This window comes from Cervus elaphus, chromosome 20, assembly GCF_910594005.1.
Source record: "Cervus elaphus chromosome 20, mCerEla1.1, whole genome shotgun sequence".
Taxonomy (NCBI): domain Eukaryota; kingdom Metazoa; phylum Chordata; class Mammalia; order Artiodactyla; family Cervidae; genus Cervus; species Cervus elaphus.
Genome location: NC_057834.1, coordinates 73116067 through 73128239, shown reverse-complemented (window position 1 = coordinate 73128239; position 12173 = coordinate 73116067). Strand labels below are relative to the sequence as shown.

General features: G+C 33.5%; 1 protein-coding gene across 4 annotated transcripts in view; it reads left to right on the top strand.

The window, feature by feature from the left end:
* The window catches only part of MTF2 (metal response element binding transcription factor 2), a 78647-nt gene extending 67222 nt beyond the window's left edge, over positions 1-11425 (top strand). For 3 of the 4 annotated variants that reach the window (XM_043876883.1, XM_043876882.1, XM_043876880.1), the window contains 6 exons: positions 678-745; positions 2257-2427; positions 6930-7035; positions 7151-7203; positions 7317-7421; positions 8827-11425. In XM_043876883.1, coding sequence (XP_043732818.1) covers positions 678-745; positions 2257-2427; positions 6930-7035; positions 7151-7203; positions 7317-7421; positions 8827-9184 — 861 coding nt within the window. In that variant the 3' untranslated portion in view covers positions 9185-11425. The remainder of the gene's footprint in view (positions 1-677; positions 746-2256; positions 2428-6929; positions 7036-7150; positions 7204-7316; positions 7422-8826) is intronic. The other variant, XM_043876881.1, reaches the window with a different exon arrangement.
* The last annotated feature ends 748 nt before the right edge of the window (positions 11426-12173 follow it).

Sequence of the window (12173 nt, the reverse complement as noted above, 5' to 3'; positions counted from 1 at the left end):
AAGGCAGAAATAACTCTGAAAGAAACTTTTTTGAAACAAAATAGAGTATTTTCCAGAATTGAATGTTTAGATTTTAAAATGGTGTGTGATGATAAAAACGTACTGAGTCACTTTGGATTTTAGGCTTAACCAAAGTCTGTAATTGGTATGAAAGTAACATCCCCAAATTTGTTATTTTTTTAAAGTTACAGAGGTTGTTGGTTTGTGTTAGAAGTATTGGGAAATAAAATGGCATGTTTATCATTACTTTTTATATTCTTTACTGTTAATATCTATTAGAAGCTTTATGGTTGATATTAAAGTAATTCTAATGTATTATTACTTTCCCAGGTTATAGAATTAAAGTAAATTCAATGATAAATAATAAAATCCCATTTTTAATGTCTTTTACAGTTTATGGTTTTTTCAGGCATACCATTTTATCTATACAAGTATTGATAGTAGTAAAGAAACTAGTGAAGGATTTATACTCTCTTTTTTATATGTGAGAAAACAAGCTTTGAGAAGCTAAATGGGCTTAAGTCACAAAGCTGGTCAGTGAGGACCTGAAATTAGAGCTTTGATCTTCTGACAAGTAGTCAGTCAACTTTTGTTTTGTATCACGTTGCCTCTATCACCTGTGTATTACTAATTGATGAAATTACAGTGCACTAAATTGTTTTTTTGCTACTTCACAGCTGGCAGACACACCAAAATCTGAAAGATATGAGCATGTTCTGGAGGCATTAAATGATTACAAGACCATGTAAGTTATTTTATGTATCCCTATGAGGGGGGCATTTAGTAAATGTAAGGAATAATGGCATTAAGAATTGTGGGATTGGTGTAGAGTTAATACATACCATTTTAAACCTTTTAATGTCCTCTCTCAGTCAGAGTAAACCAGTGATTCTCAAAGGTTGAAGAGGGGAGGAGCAGTTCCCTGGAAATGGTGGATAGGAGGCATATCAGTATTTCAGGGGAATTTGGTCAGTTTAGTTGAAAAAGCATACTCAGTAATGACTTGTTCTTATAATTTAATCTGCTGAAAGTAAAACAGAATCATATTAGCTGGAATATGCAGAAGATAGGGGGATATGTTAAAGAGAAGATAGGTTTTTAAATGATTGAGGTCTTCTATGATTTTAAGTTTAGTTAGTGCCATCTTTAGGAATAGTAGTAGTATTAGTGATCTAAATTTTTGATAATTAAGTGACATTGTTTGATATATTCTTATATAAATCTTTCCCTTTTTTTTTTTTTAAAGGAGCATATATCTACATCTCTTAAAAATATTTTAAAAAGGCAATAGAAATGTATATGCTGGTTTCAACCAGCTATTATAACATTTTTGTTTGTAACATGTTGCTTTTTTTTAACTTAGCAACATTTCCTCATTAAAAAATGTTATGGAAAAAAAAAATGTTATGATTACAAGTGGTTAGATCTTTAGGACAACTTTAAAAAGCCATAAAGTTACCTGAGCAGTTACTGTGCTGGTAAAAATACATTATAGGACAGTGAATTCTGTAATCCCAATTTAGTGTGCTAGAAATACCTTTGTTCCTGCTATGGTAGAAATGGGAGCTCCCCTTTCTCACACTTATATAAAAGTTGAATGGCAATCCAAGCACTTGGTAGTGGTTCTTAGGCCAGGCATGCTCTAGTAGAGCTAAGAGGGTATTTTAGAATAAGGACTCTTAAGGACTTTGGGGAAGGATTAAAGAACATATATTTCAGAAACCCAAGCCCACAAGAAATGTCACCTCTGCTCCAGGTTATTTCCAGTTCCAGATCTGACATACTAGACACTCCTTTTATTTTCTGGGCCTCTAGGATTGATGTACTTTCTTTTCCAATGCTCTAAGCTGTTTCTGGTCAGGGTTTCTCTCCTCACCAATTCACTCTGAAATAGAATTCTTTTTTTCCTAAACCTTTTTTGAGGTGTTTGTAACAGATAAAACTAAAAATATGGAAAAGCACATTGAGACTAAAAAAGACACCACTGTACTTCTTTCTTTAAAAAGTTAGATGCTATATTTTAAAAAGAAAAGTGGACATGTGTTTTCCCTTCTAATACTATTCCTCTCTCCCTATTCCCCTGTCATATCCTACTGTCTACTGGCTCTGGGGCAGATAAGAATCCAAGAAAGCAAAGGGAAAAAACAAAAGCATGGGGGTAGTATTGGGTAGACTTTCGTGTGTTTTACGACCGAGGGTCTTCAATGTATATGTGTTCAGTTTTTAAATTTTTAGTTAATTTTTTTAAAAATTTAGGTTTATGTCTGGGAAAGAAATAAAGAAGAAGAAGCATTTGTTTGGGTTGCGAATTCGTGTTCCTCCTGTGCCACCAAATGTGGCTTTCAAAGCAGAGAAAGAACCTGAAGGAACCTCCCATGAATTTAAAATTAAAGGCAGAAAGGCATCCAAACCTATATCTGAATCAAGGTAAAAGTTGATCTGTGGCTTAGTTTTTCTCTTTAGCTTATTTGTAACTAAAAATGTGTGTTACTTAGCCTCATTAGTATATTTGAAAGTACAAGTGGCAGTGACCCTGATTTGTTATCCTATTTAAAATTTCTGCTTGGACAAGGTATAAAGAGTTAATGCTAGATGTTTTTTATTTACTATAGATCTAAGGCTTTCCAGGAATAGGCCCTATTTATTTTGTTCACAAACAGCATAAGTATCTATTCATTTGTTTGTTAATTTCTCATTCGTTTGCTCATTCATTCTATTTATCAAGCACCTTACTGTCTAAGTGCTGGAGATATAATAAATAAGACTTACTTTCTGCCCTGGTGGGGTTTACATTATAATGGGGAAGAAAGGTGGTAAACAAAATAATTATAGATGATGTTAATACCATTTAGGAAATAGCAAACAGATTTAGACTGTACTGGGATGGATAGAGATATAGGGGTCTACTTTAAGAAGGAAGCTTCAGTTCAGTCTCTCAGTTGTGTCCAACTCTTTGCAACCCCATGTTAAGAAAGCCTATTTATGATAATATTGAAGCTGAAACTTTGAAGAATGAGAATGACTTAACAATGTGAAGAATAAAGGGAAAAATACTTCAGGTAGCAGAAATAACAAGTGTGAAGCTATGAGGCATGTTCCAGGAACTTACAGAAGGCTACTGGGGTGTGAACAAGGACTGGAGAGAGTAGTCTCGGGCACTGGAAAGGTTGAGTGGGGCTTGGTCATTGTTTTGTAGACCTCATAAAGAGTTTGGGTTGTTTTCTAAGAATAGTGGGAAGCTATTTAAAGATGTATGCACACTGAATTATCTTTTAAAATACTTCTTTGGATCTGTTTGGAAAACGAATTCTATAGAAGTGAGAGTAGAAGCAAGAAAAAAATGAAGACTTCCAGTTTTCTAGGTGAGAGATAATGGTGGCTTGTGCAGTTGTAGGTGATAGTCAAGTAGAAAATAGATTCAAGATCTCCACTGGAGGAATAATTTGTTGGCCTTGCTAATGAATTAAATTTTTAAAGGAAGGGCGAGATAAAGTTTCACAATGCCCAGATATCTGGTTTGAGCAACTAGTGGGTGGTTGTGTCTGTTACCAAGATCTGGAAGAATAGATTTTGATGACATGAATAGAGCATTCTTCCATTTCATACTCATTGAGTTCAAGATTCTTAGGAGGAATATCTAAGTGGTAATGATGTTAGATACAGGCAGTTGGGTGTGTTCAGTCAGGAGCTCAGGACACATGATAATAAATTTTGAAGTTGATTTATAAAACCATGAGAATGGATGATATTACCTAGAGAGAGAAAAGAAGAGAATGTGGCCCAGAATAATGTCCTGGTATTATTTACAGGTTTGGAAGAAGTGAAATAAATGAAGGAGATGACTAGAAAACGATCATTGAAATAGAAGGAAACTAGGAAAGTTTGATGTCATGAAAACCAAGTGAAGGAGAGTGTTTGAGAAAGATATGAGTATATTAAACAGTACTGAATGTTGCTGAGAGGCAGGTTAAGATGAGAGAAAAATGTTTATTGGATTAGAAAACATTTTGTTATTAGTGCTTTTGACAAAAACTATTTTTCTTAAGTGTTAAAGGTAAAAGTCAGATGGAAGTGGGACAATATGATCAATTCCAGCACTGCTCAACTTACTGTCAAAACTGGTCTTTTTCTCCAATACAGTATACTAACGCATATATATGGAATTTAAAAAGATGGTAATGATAAAATAACCCTATATGCAAAACAGAAAAAAAAGGCACAGATGTACAGAACAGACTTTTGGACTCTATGGGAGAAGGCAAGGGTGGGATGTTCTGAGAGAACAGCATTGAAACAAGTATACTATCAAGGGTGGAACAGATCACCAGCCCAGGTTGGATGCATGAGACAAGTGCTCAGGGCTGGTGCACTGGGAAGACCCAGAGGGATCGGATCGGGAGGGAGGCGGGACAGGGGATCGGGATGGGGAACACATGTAAATCCATGGCTGATTCATGTCAGTGTATGGCAAAAACCACTACAATATTGTAAAGTATTTAGCCTCCAACTAGTAAAAATAAATGGAAAAAAAAACTGGTCTTTTTCTACAATTAGGGACATGGGAAGGTTCAAAATAATGATGATGATAATAATAATACAGGAAAAGGAAAAAAAGGAAATACTTTTTAAGAATTTTCAAAGAGAATGAAGAAAGTGGGAAGGGTATGTGTTGTTAACTCTCAGAAGTAGTTTCACTGTATTGTTAAGGGAGTGAAGTAGACAAAAGGAATGGAAGCAGAATCAAGTGATGGTTTTTTAAAAATAGATATAAGACAACTGTAACCTGTTTCTGTATATCAGTGGAGGAGAATGGTACAGAAGAAAGAGAGGTAGATATTGTAAAGTCTTTGAGAAGACAAAAGGGACAGGATGTGGGAATCTAAATGTGGGATTGGCCTTCTAAAGCAGGACTTAACATCCTTCTGTTGAAGTGGAGAGAGAGGATGAGTACAAATGCTTATTCTGTGATGACTGAAGTTATTACGTAGTAGCTTCTGTTTTCTCAATGAAATAATGAGGCAAAGATAGCTGAGAGAGAAATTTAAGGAGCCAATACATAAGGTATGAGTTAATCATCTTGGAGAATAAGAAAAAATAATAACAGGGTTGTTAGTGCTATATATCCATTTGAGTTAGTAATAAAGTAGATAGTACTTTAAGGTTTTTTTTTTTTTTAATGAAGGAAAAGAATACTATTTCTATTACTTTCAAATTTTTATTATTAATCTTTTTCTAGAATTGCTTATATTATAAATTAGAAAGAAGATTTCCACAATCTCTCTCATCCCTATTTTGATTTTGATAGGACATTCTGTCAGATTTTCATTTGATAATGACTAGATAATGACCAGATGATAGTGACCAGATAATGGTTCAACTTTCTCTAAAGGCATTCTCAGTTCATTCTGGGCCCTATGTATGAATTGGACTAAAGAGTACTTCTTTAGTCCAGGGGTCCTTTGTAAATGTTACGTTGATCATCCTGCCAAAAAAATAAATAAGTGTACACTCCACCCATCTTATCCTTGGTAAGAGTTTGGATTATAGTTCTAGTTACACTTTGTTCCTCTACTTCTCTACTTTCTCTTTCCTTGTACTTCCACCTTTATTTTCCCAAACAAGTTTGGTGTGGAGGGATAGTCATTTCTTGTTTTCTCCATTCGCCTCTTTCTAGCTTATTATATAAATCTGTTCTTGTACGTTGTTTTTTAATTCAGTTTTTCCTGGATAATGTTATTGTAGCACTTAACCCATTTTATTATTCTGCTTGTGTACATGTTTTACATCTTCTGCCTATACTGTGAACCCCTTAGTGTGTGTGAAAGTCACTTAGTCATGTCCGACTCTTTGTGACCCCATGGACTGTAACCCCTGTCAGGCTCCTCTCTCCATTGAATTCTCCGGGCCAGAATACTGCAGTGGTTAACTGTTGCCTTCTGCAGGGGATCTTCTCAACTCAGGGATTGAACCCAAGTCTCCCTCATTGCAGGCACATTCTTTACTATCTGAGCTACAGATACTGGAGTGGGTAGCCTATCCCTTCTCCACAGGATCTTTCTGACCCAGGAACAAGGGTTTCCTGCATTGTAGGTGGATTCTTTACCAGCTAAGCTACCAGGGAAGATCTCAAACCCCTTAGTACAGGGAACATTTTTGTATTCCTATTGTTAGTATTCCCTTTATATGGAGATATTTATTGATTAAGTGAAATAGATGTTCCGTGTATTGGTATTTGTCATTCTTCCCTTCTGTTAATTAGATATGTTCTTGACCTATTTCTTGTTTTCCCTTCTTATGCTTGATTTTTTTCCTTTATGTCTCTAAAATGGTTTTCTAAAACTTCCTAATTTTGTCCTTTGAATGATTCCCCTGCACAATATGAAGGATTCCTTCCTTACATTCTCTGACCTCTTTCTGATTAGCATCATTCAGGAACCCACAGAGTATTTCTATTTAGAGCTACTGTATAGGGACTGAACAATTTTAACATAGATACTTCCTGGCTCCATGAGGTTAACTACTGAATTCATACTACTGAATTTAGTACGAAATTCTTGAAACATCCTCCAGGTACCTACATAGTAACAACCTAAATGAAATAATTGAACTTCAAGGAGTTTTGAAATCTTCCATCCAATACAGTAGTACTTTTTTTGTTTTGTAAAAATTTTTTAGATGATGTGTATTTTTCAAAATTGTTATTAGAGTACTTCTTCCTTTAAACCTTTCATATGTAAATATCTCTTTAAGACATTTTTATTCAAATTAGAATATATTTTCTGTGAACTTGACTAAACTTGTAGATTCAGCTTAACTTTGTTTTTATAATCTAATTATTACATAAGTAGAGGTTATGACAGTATATGTTGTCCATTGTCTTTTTGTTTTCTTTCTGCAGAGATTAAATACATAATGGTTTTATGTTTCAGGGAAGTAAGCAATGGCATAGAAAAAAAAGGAAAGAAAAAATCTGTAGGTCGTCCACCTGGCCCATATACAAGAAAAATGATTCAGAAAACTGCTGAGCCACCTTTGGTAAGAGGATATATTGGTATATGTTCTCAGAGAAGAAGTTTGCTTGAAATTACTGAGAAACTTTTTTTCGTTACTTTTAGAAACCATTTTTAAAATTTTTTTTTTTTTTCCCCAGGATAAGGAATCAATTTCAGAGAACCCTAGTTTGGATTTACCTTGTTCTATTGGGTAAATAGAAAGTTATTTTCGCCTATCCTAGGAATTTTCTTCTTGGGGGGGAAATTAGTATTTCTATTGTTATGTAATATAGTTGTTATACCGTTTAAATTCTTTTGTCTCAGGAGAACTGAGGGAACTGCACATTCATCCAATACCTCAGATGTGGATTTCACGGGTGCTTCCAGTGCAAAAGAAACTACCTCGTCTAGTATTTCCAGGCATTATGGGTAGATATTTTATGTTCTTATTCTTAACTAATTTTCCTCTAGAGTTTTTTCTTTGTAAAGTGATGATTAAATACATTTTTAACAATTGAAAGTGATACCAGTTTTTTTTTTGCAGCTTTTGATATGCAGTCTATATATAGATATATTAGGTTGTTAATATTCATCTGAATATTTTTACTTTTCAGAGCACAGGTGTTAAAATTTTTAAATTTGTCAAGAATTTTGCTATGTACACAAAGAAGAGGTATCTTGGTGTTTATAGGTGTGCCCTTTTCTGTGAGACCTTTTTATACTTTTAATACACAAGTGTGAATTTTTTTTTTTTTAATAAGTTGGAATCAAGCACACAAACCTTTTTATTAGAAAAAGGATTTTAAACTCAGGTTTTTTTTTTTTTATCAATAGCAGACTTTCCCTCTGGTATTTTTTTTTAACCTAACTCTTTAGAAAGGCAACTTTTTCCTGAAGTCTGATGTATCAGGTAAGAAAAATTTAGTTTATTTGGGGCCAGAGCCATGAGCTTGAAGATTTTATATTTCCCTTTGTTTAATTTTTGTTTTCACAACCAAACATTCTGTTAAGCTTATGCACATTATCTTTTTTTTTGTACATTGTTTTATTTAGTTTTTAAAACAGTCTTTTGAGTTGTTTCCATTTAAGAGATAAGAAAACTGAGACTTAGAGGGTTTTTGTAACAAGCCCAAGATGGCATGTTTATTAGCAAATATACAAAACTGGGGTTTTAACTTGGGCAGTATGATTTTAAATTTACTGTCTATATTATATTTTGACCTTGTTTTTTTTTTTTGACCTTGTTTTATAATATCATAAAATCTTTGAATCTCTGAACTCAAAGCTTGTCTTGTTTAGCCCCTTCACTTAATCTCAAGAGAACACAGAAGATAAGAGATTTAAATTTGACCAATATCATGTTGAGCTATACCAAGGGTATAGTTGAGGCTTATTTCAATTTATTATATTACTTAACAATAGGCCTAGAATTGATAACCAAGAGAACCTTTGTACTGGTTCTGCCATCACTTAAAGCACATGTAAAGGTGTCTTTTATGTAATAGGTGCTTATTAAATATTTCTTGCACTGAGTGAATGAATGAATGAACTTTCTTCTTATTAATGATAAAAATGTTGACAAGATCTGACTTAGAAATCCTCTTGGTAAGTAAGAATTTGCCTTGTTGGCTTCATAAATCAAAATTTCCTCTGATTCTTTTAAGCTTAATAGTACATAGTTAAGGAAGAAAAGCTCTTCAAAGGTCAGCCCCAAGAAGGTGATTGAATTTGATGAAGGCGAGTGATAATCCATTTCATATAGCATTTGTTGTTTTGATTTGGCTGATTTTTATGTCAGCAAGGGTAGACAATTGTGGCCTTTTTTGTTCTGTAGATTATCTGACTCCAGAAAAAGAACTCGTACAGGAAGATCTTGGCCTGCTGCAATACCACATTTACGGAGGAGAAGGGGTCGTCTTCCAAGAAGAGCACTCCAGACTCAGAACTCAGAAATTGTAAAAGATGATGAAGGCAAAGAAGATTACCAATTTGATGAACTCAACACAGAGATTTTGAATAACTTAGCAGATCAGGAGTTACAACTCAATCATCTAAAAAACTCCATTACCAGTTATTTTGGTGCTGCAGGTAGAATAGCATGTGGTGAAAAATACCGAGTATTGGCTCGTCGGGTGACACTTGATGGAAAAGTGCAGTATCTTGTGGAGTGGGAAGGAGCAACTGCGTCCTGACTGTAGGACTGAACATTATGTTCACTGCACTCTCATTTTCTGTAGGTACAATTCAAAACCCTAAAGGAGTCTGGCTTTTACTATCTTTAAAAAAAAAAAAGGTTAAATCACATAAGATGATACTAGCCTTAACATATACTTGTCAATGTTATGGATATTGTCATAAAAAGATATCTTTTAAAAATCAGAGACTTAATTTTTTAAATCTTAAGATTTGTAGAATGTTTCTAGGATAGGATATTAAAAATGATTCAAACCCATGCATGGTGTTAGATAATTTTTCTAATTATTCCATTGAGTCAGTTTTTGTGGTTAGTGGTTCTCAGAGCAAACTGATCATGTAGATAGATAGCACAAGTATTTGGAGAAACATTGTCTGTTTTGTTACCAAAATGTTGGAAAAAATTTATTTCAATACCTTTTAGAAGTGCAGTGTATATAATGCCTACTAAAAGACTGTAAAATACTGAAATTTTCTTTCAAACAAAGTGTAAAAAATATATTGAGCCTGTAAATTGCTCTGTGACTAGACTTCATTGTCGTCTTAATATATTCTTTGCATGTGCATATATATACACACGTGTATATATATGTGTGTGATTGATTATGTGACCTATGCAATACAAATTATGGGAATGGGCAGCTTTGGAGTATATATCCCATAATTCTTTTTTCAGGAATAGTTGCAGTATTTACACAGCAGCATTTCTTCTCAGGCTTTTATTGGGTGCTGTTGCTTGCTATGTATGAAGAGAAATGTGTCAGACAAGTTTAGTGTGTTCTGAAGAAGGGTGTGAACAACAGTGTTCATGGGCTTTTTCGAATGCTTTTCATTATCAGTCCTTGTAACTTAGCTGTTCAGAAGCTAAAACAAATTCAAATAGTATGAACATTATCTCCTATTAGAAGTAACGTTTTCAGATTTTCATGGCACATTATGATTGTAAATGTCTCTCAGTTTTAACAGTAAGTCTATAGGAATCCCGTGAAGATTCCTGAAATGTCTGTAGTAACTGTTAGTCATGTTGAATAAGTGTAGTATGAACAAAGTATTTTATTGCACAGGGTTAACAAACAGTGTGTTGCCTGCGAGGCAACTGCTGTTTTATTACAACATTACCTCTTGTTTTTATGAAATGTACCAAGATTTAAATTGATAACTTTATTTTACATGTGTTTTAAAAAAAAAAAAAAAAAAAGTTTCTTTTATCACCAGTGTTAGAGTTGTCTTCTGTTTCTTTTTGTTTTGTTTGTTTGTTTTCTTTTTTAGCCAAAGAGTAAACAGAAGAATATTCTTATTTTGGTGGCGCTATTCATTTTACTCTTAAAAGTGATTGGTGGATTTTAGCCTAAAAATTGGAGAGTTTGCCACCAAAATGAAAAATATGTAAAGTGTAGTGATTACAGAGTGGTTAAAAATGTGGGTTAGTACTTATTTATTCCATTGATTGATTATTTGACTGTTTATAAGAAAGTTGCTTTATTTCTTTAAACATCTTCAAAAGATGACCTTTTCTTGTCACATATAGCCAAAAGAAGCAGAGAACTTCGTAGTCCTGCATTTGGTTCCTGGTTGGCCAGGTATAAATGAGCTTTACAAAAGTGCAAATTAAGAACTGTCACTTCTGTTTACCTCCACCAAAACTTGATTTTCCCCTAGCTATTAATTTAAAGTTGCCTTTCCTGCAGCTGCAATATTTTGAATAACACACAAGAGTTTGTGTTGATTTTGAATGTTTGTTTATATCTAGGGGTAATGGAAAATGTAAATCCCGTGTAACCTTATTCACTCCCACCTGTATCATATTATTTCATTTTCCCCAAAGTCCTTTAATTCTAACTGAACACCAGCAGTATTTTTAGTAATTCTTTCTTTAGCATACTTGGAAGATGATTTATTAAGCTGAACTGTCTTTAGACGTAATTATTGTGAATGTCTGTTTTATTTTATCATGGTGGTTCACATGGCTCTGATGTTCAGTTTGTATTTTTGGAATTGCTTTACTTAGAATTAAAACAGACGAACATTAAATGTGTGTATTTTTTAAAGAGCTAATGAGTTTTGCTTCTGTATTTTGCTGAAAATACACACTGGTGCAGTAGATGGCTGCTTTTATCTAGCCAGGGAGCTAAAGAGTTTCTAGTTATATTGTAAATATGTTCACTTGAGTTAATCTTTATAAAACTTTACCTTCATTTTCCTCTTGTCCCCCCAATAAATATTAATAATTATTACATGCTCATCTTATATGATCCTTTGAAGAAATAAATTATGTTTAGCCAGCTTGTACACTTTATAGTTGAAAGACGAGATATCTCCCTGTTCCCAAACTTCAAAAAAATTCAGCCTTTCAACTGTTTTCTTCTTACCTATATAGAAGGTGTTAGGGTTTACATAAAAGGATTTCCTTTTTTCTTTTTCCTGAACAGCTTTGCCCCAGGCTACAAGGAAGAAAGATGTAAAAGTAGTATACCTTATTCATTTTTACTCAAAACAAATATATTTTATAAATACCCTGATAGTCATGGATAAATATAGATTCTAAGGCCTTTAGGTGATCAAACAGAATATAAGCTATAACAGAATATAAGCTATCTGAGTTATTCTGTCAGTTCTAATGTAGGAGTGATGAAGTCAAATCTTATCTTGCTGGATTTATTTTGTTACTGAATGTTGAATAGAAGTGAATGTTCACTGATATGTGAGTTTGAGGGTATTTCTTCTTGTTTTATTTGCAAGGTATGTTTAGTTTCTATTCTGTATATATTAAGATTTCTGTTAGTGTTAGGGTAGAAATAATTTTTGAGCTATTTGATTAAGTTTTTATTAGGTATTATTAAGTTTTGGTTGAAACCTGATCTGATTTGTATAGTTATAGCAAACTTGTACTCTGGTTCTACGGTTGTTTGAATAAGAATGTAATGGCAAAGGAAGATGTCTGTGCTACGTTGGACTACCTCTATGAATATACTTCCAGAAGTCTCCTTC